This window comes from Triturus cristatus, chromosome 3_2, assembly GCF_964204655.1.
Source record: "Triturus cristatus chromosome 3_2, aTriCri1.1, whole genome shotgun sequence".
NCBI lineage: Eukaryota > Metazoa > Chordata > Amphibia > Caudata > Salamandridae > Triturus > Triturus cristatus.
In genome coordinates, this window is record NC_140584.1 from 411,450,995 (window position 1) to 411,475,734 (window position 24,740).

At 44.8% G+C, this 24,740-nt stretch overlaps 1 protein-coding gene across 4 annotated transcripts in view; it reads left to right on the top strand.

The window, feature by feature from the left end:
• Positions 1–24,740, top strand: part of CLSPN (claspin) — a 413,699-nt gene that overhangs the window by 158,914 nt on the left and 230,045 nt on the right. For 2 of the 4 annotated variants that reach the window (XM_085647976.1, XM_085647975.1), the window contains exon 2: positions 23,892–24,027. In XM_085647976.1, the coding sequence (XP_085504102.1) occupies positions 23,892–24,027 (136 nt within the window). The other 2 variants (XM_085647977.1, XM_085647978.1) reach the window with 2 other exon arrangements.

Below are 24,740 nucleotides of genomic sequence, written 5' to 3' on the forward strand. Positions count from 1 at the left end.
TAATGATTTTCCAGTTTCTCTGTGAGATCTTGAGTAACGGGATGAGCTCCTTCTACGCAATTTGATTTATGAAATTCATTGAGAATTTTATAGAATTTTTTTATTTGCACATTTAGCATTTTGAATTCTGTCTGAATAGTACCTTTTCTTAGCTTTTTTGATAGTTGACTTGTATAATCTGTTAAGTTTCTGTAGGCGAGGTTTATGTTGATTGGTGTTTGTTTTGAGCCAGGCATGTTGCAGTTTTCTAATTTGCTGTTTTATCTCTTTTATCTCTGTATTTCTCCAAGTTGCCTGTTTTATTTAGTTCTTTTGTGTCGTTTTTAGTGATATTAGGATGTCAAAAGCTTCATGTAGCCACTAATATCGTTACTTAACAGAATGCAGTGGCGACTGCTCCATAAGGGCATTGGGGCGCCGCCCTACTGCTTTCTCGCGGCGCCAGAAACAGAAAATAAAATTGTATTTAAAATACAATTTTATTTCCTGCTTCTCGTGCTGCGAGAAAACAGATGTCAGGGGTATGCCTGGTAGGAGGCGGGTGGGAGGGATTGCCTGGTTGGGGCGGGCGTGTGGGCGGGTCAGAGAGGAGTGGCTTGCACCACTCTAAGTACCCAGACTGCTTGTTCGGCCCTGGGGGCCGACCAAAGCAGTCATGCGTCATGTGCGTTTTCTCTATGTAGGCTGCATGCCGCCTACATAGAGAAAATGGCGTCCCTACTGGTGCCCGGCTGGGCGCCGCCCGGGGCTCAGCGCCAATCACAATGCTGCCATTGCAGTGTTGTGATTGGCTTTACAGGAGGGGAGGGAGCAGCATGCCTGTTCTTGTGTTTGAAAGCAGCAGAGGCGGCGCGGGACCCGGCCAAGCAGCAGAGGCAGACCCGGTCAGGTAAGTTACTTTTCACAAATAGCCCCCCCCCCCCCAAACACCCGCGCGACACCCTCCCCATCCCCCCTCTCCCTCGGAATATTAAGTGCCGCGACTGCTTCTTTGAATCGTAGACTGTAAATCTAGTTGTGCCGCATTTCCTCATATCGAGGACTGTGGGCCAGACGTTGTCCTGTGCTGCTCTCATGTGTAGGCAGACGAATGGCCTTCTTATGTCGCTGGAAGATTTTCATAGTTAGCACTCAGGGCACGTGCTTTCTACAAACCCAGCCGCCCCTTTCTGGTGCAACAAAGCACATCTTTGCTGCACTTATTTAATTTTTGCAGTTTTACATTGCGGTAAGGTATTGGCGCACTTTACATGAGCGCCGGTTACAATACACAACGACGTATTCATTTTTCTACGGCACGGGGAGATTAAGTGATTTGCCTCATAATCACAGGATGTTGAACCGAAACCGAGACTTGGTTCCATAGCTCAAAAGTCGGCAGGTCCGCCCCATCCTCTCTCTCGCAACAAAGCGAGAAAGAAAGTGATTTGGGAAGGAATGTTTCTCCTTCCTGAGGAATTAGTGGTAGGAGGTCAAAGTTGAGATGCGTCACAGCAGAAGTGCATACATGTGTGGGGGAATGCCTGCTGAGTTGAATGTCTAATGTGTGTCTTAATGGTGTGGTAGTCCTCTAATTCGCCTTCCGCACTCAGTAATTCCCTATGGAGCCTCAGGAGGTTAATCAAGTGCGATGCTCGTTGCCACATGACTAAAGTCAACAGACACCTGCGACCTAAGCATACTGTAAAACCACCTTGCTAAAGAAATTGAAATACAGTCATGTGAGTTTCAGTCAGATATAAAAATAGAAGCCGTCAGCACTCATGGGGTTTGCCGGCACCCTGCTGAGCATTTCCCCTTAAACTGTTGGTTGATGTGTCTCCGTGCTCCCCTGGCAACTGAAATCTGGCTCATGTTTTTCATTTACACGTTCACTGAGGCACACTTTCGTACTGTAGTATGGTGCATTTTCTTAAAGACAGAAAATAGTGAAAATGAGTCCTTTGCACCACATTGTGTGCTAACACCAAGTTATAGAGTCGTAGGTGACCAGGACATGAGTAGTTTGTTTGGGAAAAAAAGTAAAATTTCATTTTCTACCGATGTGCGCTACAAACGACACCAAGCATCAAGTTTGCTCTCTGGAGAGGTAGCGTGCATACCCCATTCGACACACTACAGGGTAGTAGGGTGGCTATCTACGCTACTGATAACAGCTTCTAGGCGCCTTTTTCACGCCAAATATCTCAACAAATGCGGAGAAATGAACACTTGTCCTACAGTCCCAAAACAGTGGCCAAACTAACATTAGTACTGTGAAGATAAAGTAGTTCTTTTTTTAAGTCCACGAAAGTTTAGGTTGCAAACCACATAGATGAACTCCTTGATGTCTCTGCGAAGTGAATCCAGCGTTTGTAATCAAGCATATAAAAAAACAGTGACCTAAAAGTGCTCTACTAACATTCCCATGTCATATTTCACGTCTGGGCCGGCTCGAGTTTTAAAAACCGGAAGATTCATGTTAAAATATGAAACCCCTCATCACACCCTGGCAGCATTTATGTATGTTTCCCCTTTGGCTCGCTGCTAGTCATACCTCATTTGTTATTTATGTTCTATGCTGACTTGCGTGGAAGACACTTTTTATGAATTGTATAGCCCACAATTCAAACGTAAATAACAATCTATTTGTATATACACTAGAACAGAGCTGCCCTTCTTAGCACAGGAATCGTGCAAGAATTACATCAAACAAGCAGGCTGCAGCTTGAATAAGCCAGCTGATTCCCCTGTGTTTTTTTATCCATGAGTTATTTTTCTTCAATGATTGACTGATAAAGATCCCAGGGAGTTTGTAGCCAGTTATTAACACGAATAGACAATTTTAATCCCCATTGTTTAAAATGTAATACACAATAGTAACATTTAAATTTAAATGGTCTCTGGAAATTTTACTTTTAAACTTTTTGACATCCTTCCTTTTGAGCAGCTGTTCTGGAGTGGGTAACTCAGGTTGTGCGGCCTGTGATGCTGTCCGGCCTTCCTAAAGTCAGCATTGCTTGGCACCTTGCGGTTGATGGTCCGGGGAGGGGGTCCGGGAAGAGGCAGTTATGAGGTAGCCTCCTGATGCAGGCCCTGCTAAAGTATTCATTCGGCTCTGGCGGTGGCTGAGTCTCCCCCCCCCCCCCCCCCGCCCCCCAGTTGGCAGGTGGCTGTTTGCTGTGTGCGTGTGGTGGTGATTTGCCTGCAGGTGGCTCCTGGGCTGTCCTTGCTCCAGCGCTACAGTCTTTGATAAATACACAGCACAACTCTTAAGTCCCTTTGGTAAAGAGACTGCACGGTTCTTCAATTTCTGTGGCAAACCGACAGCTCTTCCTACCTCTCTGAAGAAAAACTGCCCATGTAAACAAGCACCCTGGCATCCGCTTGTGCCACGGGAACACTGCACTCACTGTTGTGTGTGAAATCCAGTTTGTTGAAACATTAAAGTATTGCAGAAGTGTCACATTCGCAGCAGGGATATTATAGATACGGACCGATGCTGATTTTCGTAGGTTTTTGAAAACTCACTTAGCGGTCTTCAGGGAGCTGAGGAGCGCTTGTGTTTCTGTGTTGCTGCCGAAGCATGCTGAACGCTCTCTTTAGGGTTGGCGGGCACAACCCTGGACCGGAGGGGCCTAGTCAGAGCACTGTCACAGCACTAGAGTGCACTAAATACTGTAAAGTATTTTATTTGTCATGTTTAGAGTGGTACAACTTCCCACACTAAACACTATCACTTTTTGAAGTGCAATGTGTTTATAGAGCGAGAACGCAGACTGGTGCAGAAAATGTTTCTCACTCTGTAGCTCCAGGCCCTGCCACGCGTGACGCACCTCTGAGAAGCATACACACTGAGTGCCAGCACTGGGCCAAGCTTCAAAAACATAACGATAGAAATGTTTCTGACGCTAAGCCCTGCTGGATGGTATATTGCTCAGAGGTGCGTGGCACTGGCAGGGCCTAGCTTCAGAAACATTTCTATCTACATGTTGTTATATGACATCCCTTTATTGATGTAATAGCTGCACTTTCACAATTGCTTTATTAACCTTCTTGCTTCTCAAATTTTCTCAAAAATGCACCATTTACCCACTTTTTTCAAACTTTTCGCAGGGGAAAACCCCCGAACCCTCCTTGGGCTCACTTGCTGCGCTCGCTCGCCGCGGTGCACTCAGACAGAACGTTTACGCCCCACCACTTTCAAATGTCACCACCCACCACTGACCGAATGTATTGTGTCTAGATCTGTACTGGATGTTAGTTGTGTTTCTACATGTTGCAAATTGAGTTTGTTCCATGGTCGACAGGTGGCTGCACCTAAAGTGGTTTTAGGTGCGTCTCTTAGTGTTGTTTTATGTTGGAAAGCAAGCAAATGGTGGTCTGACCACATCAGTGGAGTCATTGTTTGAAACCAGTTTTGTATTTGCTAAAATGACATCTAGGATGTGTCCATCGATGTGTAAGGATTTGTGGATGATCTGAATCGGGTTCAGTGCGTCTAGGCCAGGAATTATTGTTTTCGGAGGGGGCATATTGGGTGTCTGTAAATGAGCAGGAAGTTACAGGTGGAAGATGGTGTAGAATTGCATTCGGTGAAAAGGGCCTCACAACCTTTATAGAGATTTTGTCAGCTTTAGTGATATGTAATTAATGCCTGAACAGAACATCTAGGCCACCTCCTCTTTTGCCTATACGATTTTGTGTGATAGTTTGATAGCCTAAAGGAACAGCTTCATGCAGGACTGGAGCATATCATTTTCCCAACCATGATTCAGTTATGAATAGTATATCAGGTTTTGTGTCAGTGAGAAGGTTGTAGATGTGATGTTTGTTTTTAGAGAGTGATCAAGCTTTTATTAGTAGAAAGTTTAGAGAACATGCTTTGATGATGGTGTGACTTTGTTTTGTTAAAGAGTGAACAGTATTTTGTGGGCTTGTAGCAGGTGTGTCCTTAGCATTGGTATTAGCTGTATGAGGATAGCAATTGTGTAGCTCTTCTGTATCGTGTTCCTCGTCCAGCAGACCAAGAAGGCATTTCAACGGGTCTGCATGTGTAGGTGGTGGAGACGATAGTTGAGAGTGAGTTGGTGAGCTGTGTTGTTTATGTAGTGTAACCTTGTTGTGCAGTAGACATGGAGAAGCGAAGTATTGATATGTGGCATGTTTCAGTATCGTTCCGTGTGGGTATCTGTGCGCGTTTATTTTGCTTGCATACCACTTTGTGAATATCTGGGAGTGTGGGTTTGTGTGAGCTTTTGAGCTAATCACGGACATTTCTATGTTAGAGATCATGTCAAATATTTTAATAAAGAAATATTTCCATGGTTTATCATGTGTCTGGGGCATACCCTGGTATTCAGAGGACATAAGTGTGTGTGCATGGCAATATCTGTGCAATTATATGCATTTAACAACACCTACATAGACAAAAAGAATAAACTACAGATTGCAGCAGTGTTGTTGCATTATAGTGCACAGTTTCACACCAAGAAAATCTCAAATTGAATGCTTGTCTCCTAACCTTAGCCCCACCCCCTACAGTAAATTCGGTGAGTAACTACACTTATTTTTTTTTTCCATTTAAAGCACTGGTGATGGGCGTGTCTGGAATAATAGAGTGGTGGTGATTCCCAAGGATAAGGTGGAATCGTTTGGAATTCGATGATGGTGCGGAGAGTGGGGAATTTATACAACCTGTGCGGTCAGCATTCTTGAAACGTGTACCTGATCGCTTTAAGGATTATGTTATGGTTTAAACTTTTGTTCTGGGTTTCTTTCAATCTTATTTAATGGGATGTGGTTGTGTATTGTTTTTCTCCCCTGTATGAGTTTTTTATTTTATTTATTTAAATGTTCCAATTAGTCTTCATGTCCTACTTCATTGTTTTAGAATTTCTTTTGTTGACCTGTTTTGTTTTTATAAATCTTTCCATTTTTAAAGGGGTGGGATATGTTGTGCCGGGCACTACATTCTTGATAACGGAGAGAATGTACGAGGGTTCTATGCACATGCGGATCGTATCAGGAAAAAGAGGCGGGGAGTGGGTGAAGGGAACGGGGGACGATGGAGACCAACAGAAAAAAACATGTAAATGTAACTTACCTGCTGTCCCCCAGCATCGCGTCGCGCTCGTCTGTTCATCTTCACCTCAGGCACAGGCTCCCAGCCTGACTTGCAGCCAATCCTGAAGCTGCTCTCATGCGACAGCAGATTCAGGATTGGCCTGAGCACCGATGATTTGCGCTCTAGGACAGACTGGGAGTCTGTGCCTGCTCGCTCCCCAACCCAGCAATGCGGCTGGGTAGAAGAGCGCTTCACTGCGCATGTGGGTTTGGCCGGCTTTAGACGTCCGGCCAAACCTAAATGTGCAGTGAAGGCCGTGCAAAACACTCGCCTTCCAGCCTGGAACCAGCCTGGCAACACCCCCAAGCCAGGGCACAAGCTAAATAAAATGATAATAAAAAAGGGTTTTGAACCAGTTTTATTTTTCTCATTTTTAAAAGTGCTTGTGGGGATGGGGGGTGGGGGAGGGTGATGCTCATGCCATAGTGGAGGAGCCTCCACTGGTTCTAGGTTAGGGTTAACGGGAAAGGTGTTGCGGGAGGTGTTGGCGGTCGCTGTATGGAGTTATCTTGTGATACGATAAAGTATCTGATTTCCAATTGCGGCATCCTCTCTTCATTTTAATCTCCTACTTTTAGGGTCCAGCACTACGACCTTTTAAAGAGAGACTGGACTCAAGTGCTGCTAAATGCGGTCCGCATCCAGCTCTTTGATGTACTCTGACATGGACTTGCTGGTTCTCTCTGGCTCTTTCGAGTGTGTCGCTCTGGATGCATGGTGGCAGCAGAATGGAAACCTGAGAACTCACCTATCCTAGACTAGGACTAAGCAATTTTTTTAGGTGGAGCCTAGAGGCAGCACGCATGTGCTACTCTGCGAGGCATGCTGTATTCCGTCTGTGGGTTTTAAACACGCCCACCGCTTTTCATTGGTTTCTTGGTCTGCCTTTACTAATTCCATAGATTTCGTTGGTGAATAGTGTACATTTGTCCCACCTAGTGGGTGTTGTTTCCTGCCTGCGGACTGCCCATGCTACATGGATCCTTTCGATGTGGGTCATATGTTCTCTTAAACTGCACTACTTTTTCTTTCCGCCCTTTCCTAGGTATGGCGCTGCCATTGGAGGAGGCTGCGGGGAAGAGCTGGGTCCGCTCTGCTGGTTTATTTTTTAATGGCTGCCCTTCAAAATGCTCTCACCCTGTTACAACTCAAGATGCTCGCAAAATACTGTACTGGCATAGCAAGAGAAACAGGAAGAATCTTATCTCTCCAATTGTCATCATGCATTTAGAAATTAACAGGCTGACAGAAGAAATGTTGCAAAAATGAAACTGATTCGCTGAGTAACCATAAGTGACTTGGCGATCTAACTGTTTCTGACGCCTCTGGAAAGTGAAGGGAAGGGATGAGCAGAAAGGGACTGCTTTTACCCACAGCAGTGAAAATTAACCTGTTCATAAACTTGAAAATACACAAAAGTTTGTGAGCCAGCCCTAATTACTGTGCCTCTGGCAGAGCCCGCGAACTTTGGAAGTAATTATCTACTGACTGCAGGAACCATGAGTCATCAACAACAGAGCACTGTCAGGGAAGCCGTAAAAAGCAGGTAACTTAAAGAAACATATTGTTAATTGAGTGCGAGAACTGAAAGTAACAATACTGTCTCACCTCACGTGCAGGCAGCTTCCTCACCATTACAGTAGAAGTGCGGCCTGCATCACAAGTCAACAGTAATCCAAGCCCTGCAAAGATTACTGGACCAAGAGGTTCCCTCCCAGGTTTGCCACGGTTGGTTTCCTATCAGAAATGAAGCGTATGAGAGGGACTGTGCTGGACCCTGAACAAGCCTGCAAGGAAGTGTGAGTGCAATGAGGACGGTATATTAATTGACGACTTCAATTCCTTCCTCACTTAAGCCACAATTCGTGACACGTTCGCTAATTTAAGGCTTTTAACAACAGCCCATTGATATATTTAAGTCCATGCATATACTGAACACAGCAAGTACTAAAATGCAGAGTCTCGATCCAAATAACTTAAGGCCCATCTCTGGCCTCCCACTGTCAGCAAAAGTGGTTGAGAAAGAAATAAACTCCCAGTTGAGTGCCTTTCTCTATGAGAATAAGCTACTGGGTGCCACTCAGTATGGTTTCAGAGTAGGGCAAAGTACTGAGGCTGCCCTGATCAAATCAACGGGAGAAATTAGGAAAGCCCTGGACCAAGGAGGTGAGGCTGCCCTCATTATGTTGGACCTATCCACGGCCTTCGACACGGTCCATCATGACCTCCTGATGGACTGTTTGTCTGAATATGGAGTCTAGGGCAAGGCATGGATGCTGTTAAAAGCTTTTTTAACTAATAGAACAAAAACAGTGTCCCTAGGGAAGTTCTACTCTAAACCTTTCTCTTTACTGTGTGGAGTGCCGCAGGGATCGTCCCTCAGCCCTACCCTCTTTAATGTTTATGTGGCACCTCTGGCCCCCCTGATCAGATCCTATGGATTCAGTCTTACCTCATATGCAGATGGCACACAAATTGTAGTGTCACTGCTACCGGGACAAGAAGTAGGGATGAGCAAGAAGATTCATGACTGCATGGGAGCAGTCAAAATTTGGATGACGCAGATTTGCCTAAAATTAAACTCTGGTAAAATGGAGGTCCTCTTGTTCGGAAATAAGGCCATCTTCTGGTCCCCGGAATGGTGGCCATCAGATCTGGGCACCCTCCCAATCCGACAAGGAAGGCAAAAAATCTGGGTGTCTTGGTGGATGATCGGCTGAGCTTTGAGTACCAGATAAAAGCCACAACCTCAGCCACCTTTCACTCCTTTAAATTGCTTAAAAAGATCAAACCTTTCCTGCCAGAAGACAGTTTACGAACGGTCTTCTCATCTCTTATTTTATCACGGCTGGATTATTGCAACGGGCTATACGTGAATATTCAAGAGCGGCACTTAAATAAATTACAGATCCTGCAAAATGCAGCAGCAAGACTTGACAGATACTCCCAAATTTGTATCTGTCACCAAGGAAATTAAAGGACTACACTGGCTGCCTATCAGGAAACGGGTACAATTTAAGTCTTTATGTTTTTTGTTCAAACCACTACATGGCCAAGGTCCTGAATTCTTGACTCGCCAGTTTCAATGGTACACTCCCAAAAGAACTTTGCGCTCACTAGGAGCCAAACTAGTGAGCGTACCGCCCATGAAGAAAGCTACGTGGGAGGGAGAGAAGTTTCATTTTAGGTGCGGCCAAAGCTTGGAATGCCTCCCCTTGTAATCTGAGGAACTCCACTGACCTCCTCGCATTCAGGAAGGAACTTAAAACTTGGCTATTTAACATTTAGAATCCCTCAGCTAACCCTTCCTAGCAACCTTGATCTCAGTAGAGTTGAGCTACTAGTGCCAGGACACCCTGGGGTAATCGTGTGCTCTATAAATATAATTAACATAACAGAGTACAGGGGGTAGACACCCTAAACACAAAAAAATAGGTTTTGGGCAGCAGGTTTGCAAATTAGCATAGGCAGTGTGCAGTAATGTCACAGAGAGGGACATTGCAAGCCTAGTATGCCTCTCTTTAATGGTAATGCATGATATACAATAAATATAGTCCTCTGAATCTGACATACATGTCTATGTACTTTTTGTCACTGCAATGCACAGATATTCTAGGCAATAGTCTTATTTTCCTTTTGCATGATAACTTGCATTATAATTAGCTATAGATGCAGACATGTGAGCCACTTTTACAGCTATTTGATTCTCTAATATTTTTTATCCCAGTGCGACCCCGATAGTAGGGAGCCCACTAGCGATTCCTTCGATATTATGTAGTAGGCAGTTGGGGTATACTTGCTACTTGCTACCAAATGGATGTTTTGACACATAACGAACTGCAGGCATGACGTTTGTGTTTTCACTAGCATAATAAAGTTGATTGTTGGTGTCTCATAGTTTCCACTTTTTTGAGTTGGCGTTTTTTAATATGTACATTTTCACATGTTTCTCTGTTTGCTGGACTCTCATGCTAGTGTCTAGAAGGAAGTTTTTGGAGCGTGAAGTAACAGTAGATGTTGTACTACCAAGGAAAATGTGTTGCATGGCTAAATTCTTATAAGGTCCCAAAGGTGAGATCTATTGGCTATGCCAATGCTTGTTAACTTTTGGTAGCCAAAACTGACTCTGAGCCTCATTTCTGCTTCTCTTGACTGACGTTAGAGAAGAGGGAACCAAGAAACTGGAAAATCGCCACGGAGGACACCGAGTTGAGTGGGTGTAGCACCTACTTGAGATAGTGCCCAGAGTCAGTGACTTATGCAGATTGATTTAAGTATGCAGTATTTAGTAAAACTGTATTATTGAATAACTTTCTTTCTAGCAAAGATAAGCACTGTTCAGGACATTGACTTTGTTGTATCCGTGGTTTGACTGTTGAGCTCAGACCTGGAAACCCACCACATTACCTCCATGCGAAGCCTGTGATTGCTTACCGTTGCTACCCTGAGAGTTAGAGGCAGAATAAGTTGTACTTGGCCTTATTTGCACAGCTATAATAGGGTAGACCTCACTCGGGACACCAGTGCCAAACGACCCCAAACCACATGGTTGCAGCCTAGTTGCCACTGCCTGCCCTGTACCTCGAAATCCATGGTTGAAGCCCAGTAATTGCCAGCTCCAAGGCACCCCGTCCTGACGAGGAAAAAGCGGATTTTTTTTTTATTAATATGGGGTAAATCAGAGTCAGACTACTGTTGTGAGTTTTAGACGTCTATTTGTAGGGGCAGCAAGAGATTACCTGTCCAGGCTCTCAGATCTGGAGTACGAAACTGGTACAAAAAGTGTACCTCCGAATATCGAGGTATGGTAGAAATAAATCTAAGGGATGAGTCTACCTCTTTCAGTTATTTCAATCTTTCCGATTACAAATCCTGAGCTGCCACCAACAGGTTTGTGAGCTGTCAATCCAAGTGTGTGAATGGTGAGCATTTTATCAATTAGCTATTTGCTTTATTACTTGTAGTAAACCAGTGGGCTGCCATGTTAATGTCAGGCGTACAGTTCAAGGGCTAACGATTGTGGCGAACTAGTACGTAAAGTTCCCGTCGTAAATAGGACTGGTATGCCTGACCATGGCATGGCTGCTCTGCCAATGCGCAAGAGCTAAACAAACGTCTGACACCGACCCACTCTGGGTCATCTCCGTTCGCGCCATCTGTCACCCTTAAGCTCCGCCCCATGAATTGTGCTACCCTGGAAGTACACCACAGCCAATCTCTTTTTAGCTGAACCCGCCGGGCTAAAAGTAGCAAATCAGGGGCCGCGCTGCCCAAGACGTTGTTTTGTTTAGGGAGTTTGCTATTGGTTGAGGAGGGTGCGAGGTAGTGCTAGACTAACGCTAGGCGCGAAAGTTCAGAAAGGGGCCGTTGATCCTCTTCACTGGCAGGCTGGGATGTAGCAGAGGACGCAAGTGACACTACCGCAAGTCGCTCAGGACAGCGGTGGGACTGGTTTGAGCTTCCATTGTCCCCGTGATTGGCACCGCTGCTCCAAGACAGTAGAATAATAAAAAAAAAAACAATGGCCGGGATCATGGAGACCGAGGTAACTTTCCTTCTGTGGTGCACAGTACAGTTTACGAACAGCTCGTGTCTGTTTCCACGGCTTCCGAAACCGCCCTAAACGTATATCTTCGAGGTAAGGTACAAGCAATCCCCTTTCTTATTCCTGCCACTGTTAAAGCTCTGGTGTCTTCCTGCACCCAGGCAATGTATTCTTCCCCCCCCCACCCCTCCCAAAGATAGTATAGTGTCGGTCCTTAAGGCATAGGTAATCACCGCAACAAGTCACTGCTTTCCCTCAAGACAGATATCGCCCCATCGTCACTGCCACCTTTCCCTAGCCGAGGACACTCTCCTCGCACCTAGGACATCCTCTAGGAAGCGGTTCACGTACCATCTATTAAATTACTTTCCATTGCCAAAACACAGCAGTGGCACCACAAGACAAGTAGACCCCACCCTGTAAGGCGCTCTGTCTAAAAGCTTGGGCTACCCCAAAGCCCAGGAGATTTTAACAGCACCCAAGGATTGCCCCTCCATTCCGTTACATGTGGCCTCCTGGTGAACAACCGCAATGGGCTGAAGTTTTCTGGAGTACTGACCTTCAGAACAAGCATTGGGAAAGCCAATAAGTCTCGCCTTTGTGAGTAATATAGACTTTGCCATTGTCTTTTAGCCATGTTGTACACCACCATGGCTGCTATTCCGCATGGCTAATAGTGGCGTAAAGTGGAGCGGTGTAGGCTGGAGTGGCGAAGAGTAGATTGGGATGAAGTGGAGTGACATATATTGGTGTAGGGTGGAGTGGTATAGATTAGATACAGGGGAGTAGTGTGGAGTGGCATAGAATAGAGTGGCATTGTGTGAAATAGAGTGGTCGTGGCATCAAGTAGAAAGGTGTTGAGTGCTATTGTGTGATATGGAGTGGCGTAGAGTAGTACCGTTATGGGTGAAAGTAACTAAAGCGTCAATAGAGGAGATTGATCGGGTGAAAGCAACATAACTAAGAAGCCGTATACCTGTGGTAAAAGTAGGAAAGCACATTGCACGTTCAGGAATAATACCGAAACGTTTATAAAATAAAAAACATGTGTTGCTAAAAGACTCATAAGAACACGTATGTGGTCTAGTCCACAGGTAGGAGCTAACCAAAGAAAGGAAGGGAAGCCAACGGGAGCTAAGCATTTGGAAAGATTGCAAATGAGTTTCAGTGAATACAACTAATGGCATGCTGTGGGCGGGTTGTAAGCCCACTGAATTGTAAACTGTATATCTCGCAGTTCATGCAATGTGTAGGCAAGGCCTAAAAATGCTAAACAAATGTGCAAACGTTTATTTAAGTTAACCCAAGAAAAGCAAAAGAAGCGCAGAAGGTTTCATGCAACATTTATCTTTAGGACCACCTTAATATTTAAAGACCTCCTGCAGCAAACGTACAAATATGATAACGTATCTTTGAAATTCCAATAGTGTTTTTTTCTAACATGGAAGTTTTCCACCTTAGTACATCAGATTATATCACTTAATTGATGAGCATTTATTAAAATTGATAGTATTTAAACATGAATTGAAAAACATTCATGCACCCTCTCCCATATCTGGTGACATTGCCACTATTGAGCCAGAAGGGAAGTCTGTTGTCATGTGCACCCTTTATGTGGTCTATGTGGTCTAGGTTGTTATAATACATGCAACAAAATTATAGTGTATTAAATCAAACGCAGGAGAGGTTTTTGTACAGCTCACATCATGAAGTCAAATATTTCTGTGTGCTCCCATGTGATAAAGAAGAAAAAGTAGGCAAGGTAAAGTACTCAGTACAAGTGTTTAATTTAAATTATTCCTATCTCTATTAAAATAAAAAGGAGCAGATAAACATGATCAAAGCGATCGCACAAAAGTGCGCACAAGGGGAGGCTAGGGTTAATATAAACCATGTCTTCTAGTTCCATAACTTCTATCTTGTTCATTACACAGTAATTGGACTGGGAGTGATTCCAGTAATGAGACTCTAGGATTAATCTCACCAAAGAAATGTCCGTGTTGAGGAACCTGCCCAGACATTTAATACAGCGTTGACAACCAGCATATTTTGGCAAATAAGTAAAACTAGGATTAAATGTGAAGTTTCCTAGGGCCTTGGCTAAAACTCGCACCATACCACTCTTAGACAGTCACAAACGACCAATATCCACTGCTACCTCAGTGAAATGCACCCCTTGTTAGAGGGTGCACTTTTCATGGATTTTTCTTTTATAGCAGTTGCTACCATAACTGAGGTCTGTTTCTAAGTATTCCTTATGTTTACAGATAAGAGACTAAGGGCATAAGGAGATTGTAAAGCCTAAGATTCTGTTTAATTCCAACTCCATAATCATGTTGCTTTCTTTGTACGTTGGCTTGCCAAAGTTTCAATAGTAAGCAGAGCAGCCTTACTCCAGGATGTGGTAGAGGAATGTCTGCTCAGATACAGCATAACACATTATTGTCAAATGTATGACTCTTCTATAGTTAAGGGGCTAAATTTAGAGAGCAGTATTGAATGAAACCCTAAAAATAACCCCAAGACTTGCTGTCTGTGCATTGTATATGTTTCTGCCCCATACGCCTACCTCCTCCCCTGTCCCAAACCCTGCTGGCATCAATTCAGCCTTCAGTCACATCAAATATCCTACTACTTGACCTTGCTTAAAATGTTTAAGTATCCCATGGGCAAGTGTGCAAGTACTGTAGTATATGAGACGGCTGTCCTAAATGTAAAGACTAGAAATTGTGTTTTTGGCGGTCTCTTCCTTTCCAGTCCTCCATGTAGGCTTAGCTGTTGTGAATTTTCTGTTTTAACATTTATATTCATGTTTAAGAGTAGTTATTGGATTGATGGGCGGCTTGTACACTTCATCCATTTGAAACCCACTGTCAACACCCCATTTGTATGACTGTCCTGAGGGTTGTCTTGCCTATCCTGATGCTGCAGATTTAATGAGTGCTTTGTGTAGGTAAACATTTAATGCTTCCTTATGTTGTGTATATATTACGGTAGGCTGTTCTCCTTGATTGGGCCACTTAACGCAAACCGACTGTAACAAATTATCAAATAAGATATGTGGCAATGTATTCAAATCCATGTTTTAAGATTAAAGCGAGAAACCGTAAAAAGAACAGTAACCGACAAAATGATGCAAACTGTACTTCTGATGTCGATCTCCCTCAGGCTGAGAAAGTCATTACACATCTGCTGTTTTATATGGCTCCTCATTGAGCCTACGGATACAGCATTTAGTTATTTTTCTCTAATTGTCTTATCATTTGCCCATTGTGAGAGAGTTCCTCTTTTGCAGGGTTAGCCCTCCCCCTTTTTGCCTGGTTTTGATGTGGTTTCAAATGTGGTGCACAGGGTCCCTGCCATCCAGTCCCCCTATGTCAGTGCTCCTTCCCTAAAACAAAACTCCAATTGGTACTTCTGCCTCCTGTAAGTCCCTAGTAAATGGTACCCTTGGTACCCAAGGCCTGAAAGCTGGAGAGGGTCCATTGGGACTCCTCACTGGGACAATACCACTGCCCTTGCAGTCTGCATGCCCCTGTGAGAGGGAAAACAACAAAGTTTACATGACCCCCTGCCAGCTAGCACTGCCTGACAGTATAGGTAAGTCACCCCTCTAGCAGGCCTCACGTCCCTAAGGCAGGGTGCTCTATACCCCATGTGAGGGCAAAGCTGTATGAGTAGATGTGCCCCTTCAATATTGGGCACCATTTCCCAATATTGTAGGTGCCACTTAAGCGAAAGAGCGCAATGGGCTGGGAACTCGACAACTCGAGTTCCACAGCACCATGATGGCTTCACTGAACACGAGTGTTTGGTACTAAACTACTTCTTTTAATAAATCCACACGGATGCCAGTGTGGGAGTTATTGCACCATGTACCCAGAGGGGCACCTCAGAGGTGCTCCCTGAATCTTACAACCCTGGTGTGGTCTCTGACCGGCTGTAAGCAGCCAGCCACCACCATGCATGTTTCTGGACCCCCTGGGTAGAGAGTCCCTGCTCTCTTGGGCCAGACAAAATTCACATCCTGGGCAGTGGTGCCATGTCTTCTCCCCAGGATGAACCAGTGCTCGAAGAAGGAAGCTTCAAAGGCCTGCTGCCTTTGTAATGCAACCCACAGCCTCTGCTGCTAGCAGTACGGTGTCCATTAGCCCTACCTGCTCCTCCCCTAAAACTCCTCCTAAATTTAGTATGTAGGTGGCTCCCCCAGACCTGACCCTCAGATCTGCAAAGACCTAAGAATAAAAGACTCCCTGCAGCAGAGGCCAGAAGGCGACTGCCTTGGCTCCGGCCCTACCGGCCTGTCTCCAGCTTTGACGACCCTGCGACCTGTCTTGCAACAACCTCCAAAACCCCCGGGTTGACGGTTGCTTTCAATAAAACTCCAACCTCCAGAGGACAGTGGACCTGTCCAGAAGAAACAGACGCCTAAGACTTCCGAATCAAGGCGAATCCGAAATTACCAGCCCACTCTGCACCCGACACCCATGACCAGAGTGGCTCAACTGTGCAGTGAAGTCTCCCCAGCGATGCTGACTTCGTGTCCAGCATTGGCGGACCTCTCCTGCCCTTCACAATGGCTCCTGCAGTGTGAATCCAGAGCCTACGCCGACCGGCTCCAGTAAGAAGACTCAGACGTCCAAAGGCACCTCTGCACCCGAAGCCCCTGGGCCTTGGTGAGCAGAACCTCTTCTGTTGCTGGTCTTCCTTCTACAGCCTATGGTGCCATGCCTGCAGCCTCTTTACTGTCAAGAAGATCCTCCATGAAAATCATTGGGCGCCCAAAGTCAAATTTGCACCCGGCTTCCCCTGTGCCACTGATGGTGTATGTTTGGTGCTGCTTTGTGGCCCCCCCTTGTGCTTAACCTTACCCTGAAAGCTTGGCTTCTGCAGATGATCTACTTACCTGTATTCAGTGTGGCTCCAGGTACCCCCTGTCTCCATTGGAAAGCATTGGGTCGAACTCCAATTTTGACCTCGGCATATGGCCGCCCTTGTGCTGCTGGTGGTGCAGTCTTGGTACTAAGTTGACCCCTGGCCCTTGCTGACATTTGCCTCCGAAGACTGAAATTGTAAGTTCGATACTTACTTGTTTAACCATAATATTGTTTTACCGTTAGAAACCTTTTCGCCATGTCCAATGCTATCCTAAGTGTTGATTTTTTGGGAAAGTGAAAAGTATTTTTAATTAAAGACGTACTTACCTTATTACGAAGACCTGGGTCTTAAAATAAAGTACGAACAAAGTATAATTTTATCAAATTAGTCGGGATCTCCTTCTTAAGTTGTGTCTTCTTCATTGCCTGCGTGTGTGTGGGTGTGTGTGTGTGTGTGCAATAAAAGTCTTGCCCTCCTCTGTGTTAGGCCTAAGGCTGCTCGCCCACACTACCACTAATAGAGCATTTTGGATTTGGATTTATCATTGAGCCCACTGTACACTTTGGGGGAACCCCTGGACTTTGTGCACAGTATTACCACCAAGTGATAATATCAGTCATACACTAAGCCATCTTCCTACACCCACCATGAATAAAACATGGATATCATCTGGCCTACAGGATAGGTTATGGTGCATTAATCAAATGGAATACAACACAACTCCTTTTTGGAAATAATTATTCCCTGAATGAGCTACCTAAAGTGCCCAGAATTCCCTTTTTGCGACCCACCTAATTTAACAGAAGCAAATGAAGATTTATTTTAAGGTGGTGGCCAGGCTTCATTCAGCACAGGGGTTTCTTTCCAAAGGTCCATAACATTTATTATGGAGCTACCATCCCTCTATCTATTTACCAGATGTGCAAGAAAACCATAGGCTTATCCCTGGCTTATTGTAACTTGTAGTGCTGTGCAAAAAGTTGCTAAAGTCTACTTTCTTTGCTGGAGAGCGTCCATTTCAAGTGCATGAAAAACTACTGCGGGCTAGAATCCAAAATGCAAAACTGTTGTATGAACTATTATGTAGTGTTAACAGGGGCCGGATATCAAGAAAATGTGAGACTAGATCTTTGCCTATGTGCCATAAGGTTATCCCAAAATAAGATCTGCAGATGCCTTTCCATTTTTAGAGCAAGACCATCTTGAGGTACTCAAGGCCAAGATGCTTCTTCAACAGAGTTCACACTTGTCACCCTTTGTTCTGGCACTAAGCGAGTTTTGTGTTGACTTGGAGAGTGTTGTAAACATTTTACCAGGCCAGGAACACTAGTTAGGCCTGCCCTCATTATTTCCCATCCCCTGCCAATATATTGTCTTTATTCTCCGTTTTAGCAAGAGGGATCAAAAAAGAATGCAGAATTACACAGGGCAGGTATGGTATGTTGCAAAGACCTGTCGGCCACTGTAAACTTGAATCATGTTTTTTCTGCAAATTTCTTCTCCTGAGCTGATGCTATAACCATTGCAATCTAAAGAGAACGTTTTAATACTAGATTTTTAATTTTGCAGGTATTACCACGAGGTGTTGTCACTGTATGGAAGTGATTAGTCCTGTTGTAGTGGGTGAACATTGAAGGATATGTTTTTTTTTCCTCTAGGCAACGTCCGCTCTACAGTACAAAAGAAACATTATAGGACTTAGCATACTATACTATTATTAGCATACTCTGGGTGTACCTTTCTGTTGTTGTTGGGGTTTTTAAGAAGACCGGCCACTACCAGCATCTGTTTTGTGCTGCCTGAATTAGATATGAAATAGGTTTGGATATCATTTTTAGTATTTGGGTATGATATGGAGGAAATTATTTGAGATTTGTATGTGGTGTAATAGATTTTCTTTTTTTTTCGTTACTAAGGACAAAGCAGTGAAACCACGATCAGGCTCAAATGGTTTCCTTTCTCGGGGTGTAGAGTTAAGAGGGATGCAGCTTACCAAACATTCCTTTTTCGAATCAACCTCTTGCCTCCCAGGCTTGTTAATAAGGAATGTGTGTTACTGACTTGACACAATTCTCAACCTTCAGCGAGGCTTGTCCTTTTTGAAGGACATGGATGTGGTTAGAAGTAGCAGTTATCTGATTAGTATGGTGGTGTATCGCCTTGTGCTATTTATGGTCTTTACTTCATCTTTGGTTTCAGCTGCTTAGAAGGAGAGTGTCGTCCTCCATTATCCCCAATTACTTGGCAGTCTTTTTCCGTCCGTTCTACATAGTAGTTAACGAACATCTTTTATTTTTTTTGCCTCAAACCGGTTTTGAAAGTTTCAAGTGATGCCTAGTTTTTTTTAGGTCTCGCCTAGCGTTGCTGCGCACATGCGGAGCTTGCTCGGCGAGATTTATTGCAGATAAGGATTTTCTGAAAAGGGTTTGAAGCCCCGCCCCGTAATCCCATTGGCTTGCGTCACCGTTTATGGTAAAAAGTGGCCTGCCATTGGGAATAAGCTTTCTGGGGTGCCTCCTTTTGGCTTTTTTGTCCGGCCCACCCGGACTGGCTCGCCAGCTTCACGTCTTCCGTGAAGACTTTTCTTATCTGCTTGTTTATTTAACAAGCAGATAAGAAAAGTCTTCACAACAGCTGTGAAGCAGGCACGGAGCTCAGCGGCGCACGGGGAGGACCAGGGATTCTGACTCTCTGTACCCTGGCATAGATGCTTAGTAAGTGTCTGTGCCCTTGCTACTAGCTTTCAGTCTATATGTCTATATATCTAATTACCGGTCTCATTTATCTCCATATCTCACTCGATCTGGAGGCTTCAGTTATTGTTTTTTGGTATCTGTTTTCATTTCAAGATATTTCGGAGTTTGTTTTGTACATGTGTGTGTCTGTGCTTCGTTATCTGTCTCTACATGTGTCTGTGTTTGTCTGTCTCGCTGTAACTTTTATGGTGATTTTATCTCAATGTTTCGCTTAATAGTGGAGTCTCGGAGTTCATGTGCTGGTATCTGTCTTGAAATCGCGGTACTAATATCCATGCATGTCCAGTCCTGTGCTTCTGTGTCGGTGCCCGTGTCTTGGTGGCCGTCTGTGCATCTCTCAATCTCTATATCTACATCTGTTTCAGCGCCTGACTTTGGTTTCCGTCCCCAGTTATTCTCTCTGGTTCCTTGTCCGTCCCCAGGTGCTTCAGTTTCAGTATCTGTCTGCTTCTGTGTACTCAGCTACCCCTGTCTGAACCTCTCTGCCCCCTCGTCAGACCTGTGCACACGCGAGCAGCATGCCCTCGGCCCCCCTCCTGCACATCTGCAGCGTGACGTCAGTGTTGGAGCAGCCTCAGTCGCCCCCTCCTCACCCCTCCCCTGCCCGGCTGCCGAGCGGTGCCAGAGTCCTCAGGCTCAAACTTCAGTCAGTGCTCATCGTGTGCATCCACATGTAAGCACCAGCTGCGAGAGAAGCAGGCCTGTACTGCGGTGAATGGACGGCAGCCCCCTCTCTCCCTGGACAGCCTCTTCCGAGCCCCTCCAGGAAAGGACCGCAGTGGACGGAGCGCCTGTGCCAAGCAGGGAGCTCAGGGGGTGGGAGCATCACTGTGCACAGACCACAGCACAGGCACCTTCTCCCTGGAGCGCAGGATGAACACGGTAAGGTTGGCTGGTGTTCACTGTCCCTCCACGCTGTCATAACCCTCCATTGTATACCTCCAACCCGTGCATATCCAGATTGTGCCCGTTCCGCATACCCTCCTCTGTCAGTTCTGCACACCCCTTCCGAGTTCACTAAATAGACTACTTCTGTTCCCACTCTGCTTGCCAACTCTACATGCCCTTTCAGTGCCCAACCGTGCATACCCTTCTCGTGTCTGTTCTGCACATCCCACTTGCACACCCTGCTGTTTCCTCTACATGGCTCTCTTGTACCTACCATTCATACCCTCTCTGAGTCATTTGAATAGCCCCTCTTTGCCCATCCTCCAAACACCTCACATGCATCTATTTTGAACTTTCCGCTGTGGCAATCCTGCATACACCGTTGTTCCACAGTGCACGCCCCTTGTGCTACCAGCATGTGTGTCTCCCTATTCCACTTGCCCCCTGCATTTCACACTACTGTACTCTGGTATGCCACTTGTATTCACCTAAAAGTATTCCCATGCACATCCCTGACCACTGTATGACCCATGCTCGGACCCTCCTTAAACCGATGTGTGGCTTTCCTGCATATCCCCGTGGTCTTGCACACACTCCTCTGTGCCAACTTGGATTTCCCCGACTGTCTCCACTGTGCTTCACCCTCTGCAACCACCTGTTTCACACTGGATTTCCCTGTGTTCCCTGCCTAACCCTGTATAATCTCCTTTCCTTACCCCGGATACACAGATTCTTACTCTGTATATCTCCCTCTGCTCCCCTGCATATCTCCTTAGCACACCCACGCCATAATCAACTTGCATATTCCCCATTTACCTCTAAATATCTTATTGGCACCCCTTGTGATGCAGACTATGCATAACTCTGCCTCTGACCCCTGATACTCTCATCTGTGACCCGTCTAACTTTCTTCCGTCCCCCTACTGTGTTGGGGCCACTGTGCAATTTACCGTGGGATCCTGCGTACCTCCTTCCGGCACCCTAGGCTGTAATTTGCCCACCACACATGCGTATCTCCCTGTGTCCCCCCTGCATACCGCCCTGAGTTCCTACTGTACACCCGTGTGCTTCCTTCCCACATGCCTCCCCATGTCCCCCTCTGCATGTTTCCTCGACTTCCACCCGTGCACATCCACCATTGAACCTCCTGCCTTTGACCGTCCCAGAAGCGCCGTTGTTCGCAGTCCTGCGTGCCCTGCCGACGTCGGTGTCTGTCAGGGGTTTGCCCCAAACTCCAGACAGACAGGGCTTCAGGGGTGCCAGACTCTGCTAAGAGCCTGATCTGCTAATACCGGCACCTTTCCGATCACCATCGGCTCTGCTCTGTTCTCCAAACTCGAAAGCTCAACTTTCGCAGTCTGGAAAAAGTCAGCTAGGAGCTGCGGGTGGAGAGTGTACAGCCAGCCGAGCGTGTGGCTGATAGGACACCAACACCGAGGGCATGGGCAGTGCATGGTTGGATGTGGCACAAGGATCGTGGCCAGCCTTGGTATCTAGGCCAGAGGCGGGCAACATTCAACGCGCCATGCATGCTTTCACTTTCCAAGCAGCCCGGGGACAATGGCGGCCGCTTCTTTAAAATAAAATAGGTCTCTCATTTACAAGACTTTGAACTATTGGCATAGTAAATAACAATGCCTTTTATTTGTGTTAATTATCAAAACAGATAAATCAAAAGCATTGTGATTTGCAATCCCAAAAGCTTAAACTCTCGCAAATGCGAGACCTATTGCATTGCAAATGCTTGTTTAAATAGTTGGTACTAGCCTTTGGACATTTTATAAAATTAGGGCAGTTCTGTAATTTTTTCTTTTGTGGATTTGTTTTGCATAATTTAGGTTTCCATAAATAAGGTGGTGCTACAACATTTCTAAAACTGAACCACGTGTTAAAAATTGGCGTTGAGGAAGCTCTGAAACACATTAGACCTGTTTAGGGCTTTTTCAAGCGACATAGGGTTTATTCTTGATGCAGGTTCCTTTTTTTTCTTTCTTCTTTACTATGCAAGGATAATGGTGGCAAGAAAATACGTGGCCTGCCTATTTTCACAATGTGTATTACTGTTTTCCCCACGATTTTATAGTTGGGCACGGATTTTGGAAAGAGATTTGATTTATCCGTCTGCTATTATTACCAAAAGCCCCAAGAAACGGGTTAACATTTTTAAGACATTTCTTGCACCATTCGTGAGCTATATGCTGCGCTTAAAGCGATTGCTTCCACAAGTACCTTTTTGGATGTGAGGTTCTTGTAGTATCTATGTAAGATACTCCATCTTATGCTGCCACAAGATTTGTCAGGTGTTTTACATGCATGTGCTTGTTGCTCTTTGGACCAGGAAGTAAGGACTTGTCAATCAGATTCTACTGGCATCCACTTCTTCATTTTTTTGTTGTTGACCAAACTCGTTTGAGAGATGCTGATTTGTTGGGCAAGAGCTATCTCTAGACATGTACTTTGTTTGTGCACTTTCAGTGTCACTATGCCAGTTGTATTGTCTTGGCGAGAAATGTCTGGGTAATAACTCCTGCGTTGGATGGTTTGTCCTCCGCTATTGGTGCACAAGTACATGCATTTGATGAATGGTTGGCTGTTAGACTGCTTGTAGTGTGGAATTTAAATCCACCTTCCTTGTATTAAGATCTGAAAACTTGGCTTTTTTCCAAATAATTCTGCCATCTTCTGGATCTTCTCAGCCTATCGGAATCTGCTTAGCGCCTAGATACCCCCGGGTGATTGTCATGCTTTACAAATTTTATTTTAGTTTAATTTAATTAAAAGAGATGAGGCTCTTATTATGAGCGATGCCTCGTGTTCATCCAAAATGGTTGCTAAAAACTTGTGCCCTGCAAGAAGACCTTAGACAAGGTGAGGTCTCTAAAATGCAATTAAAACAAACTGGACGAGGGTGTACAAAAAGGGACTCTTAAGTGACTCATCCAATTGGTTTGAGGTCTTCGGAGTTGGAACCACAGTCATTCTCGTTGTCCTACATCAGTCAGTCATACATACTTGGTTACATGGTTATACCATGCCACAAGATTTGCCTTTTATATGGCTCTTTAGTCCAATGTGGTGCTTTCTAATGCAGGAAAAAAATAACCTGCACAAGCTGCATGTATTGGTTTTGGCAGCGACAGAAACCGCATTACTGAAGGCTGAACCGCAAAGCCTCCTCCCAAGCTTCCACCATTCAGTAATTTAAGAATAACGTTGTAGCCAGGGAAAGGAGAGTCCATGCAGAAAATAACCTGTGACCATTCTTAAATAGCCAGACACCTTAGTAAGCGCTTGCGATAATACAATAAAGAGGTCTGCTTCTTCACTTCAAATATGTTGAATGAGTAACACTATGCCCATGTACCTCTTCATACTGATAGATGGTTTTATCTTTTGATGCAGTTTAGATTATGATTTTCTGGTCTTCTTTGGCTGTTGTGGAATGTCGTATAGTGTGAAGCCTCGAACTTGTGCTAACTGTATGCATAGGTGCGTTGTTTGTGTTTTCCCACAGGTCTTTTTCCCGGTCAGAGAATGTTGTTTGATGTGATGTTATTAGAAGGTGGGGGAGTAGTAGCTCACCAGTGCGGTTTTCAACTTGTCAATTGCTTTCTTTAAATATAGCTAAAGAAATTGCTTTCCCATTAACATTAGCATAGTGAGTGCTTCAATATATTTATTTGTGTTATTTATGTTGGCGTTCTTTTCATCCTTGAAGTTGCCGCTGGAGAGTCCAGAATTGAAGCCGGGTCTGGAAGAAACAATTGACAGCGATTCTGACAGCGGTCAGGGCAGCTGTGAAATGGATTCCCCTGCGCTGCTGATGGAAACAAGGGAAGCTATCAACGATGGAGGTTAGTGATTATTAGAAATTCACAACTCTTTCCACACATCAACAGAATACAGAAGGTGACAAGCAGGGTTTGTGAGTGTTGGCATTGGCTTGTAAAGTCTCCTACTCATTTGGCCATGTTTCTGCAACCAATGAAAACTATTATTTTTTTTAAAATCCTTATATGGTGTAGACTCGTTTTAGTGCTGCAGTATACTTTATCAAAAGTTGCAGTCAGTGTTTTGGCAAACTCCCTTTACTTACTATTTGTGTTCATGGCGGCTTTTGTCTTATTGTATATTAATAGGTCTCTGCTGTTGAGGTTGTGTTTACGTTCACAATTGTGCTTCTTGATGTCTGAAAAGTGGCTTCTTCTATCTTGTTTATTTGAAATTGTTTTACTTTGAGACTTTGCCCTAGGGCTATAGTATCCAGCATTGCTTCAAGGGTGAGATTGATGCCCGATTTTCAGGATAGTAACTAATTATTTAAATGATTCGTATGTAAGCGTACCTTTCAATATCCTGAAAATCTAGAATCGTTCGGCGCTAGGGTAACCACCTACGTCATTACAGGCACTGTTTCCAGTCCTGAATTTGTCACTTTCAAATCATTGTTCTTATGTGTTAGTTTGATTAGTTAAATGTTGCGAAAGCAAGACAGCACCCAGAATGCATTGGTGATTACATGAACGCTCAAGACGGGAAACAGTTTGTACTAACCAATCTGGGCCAT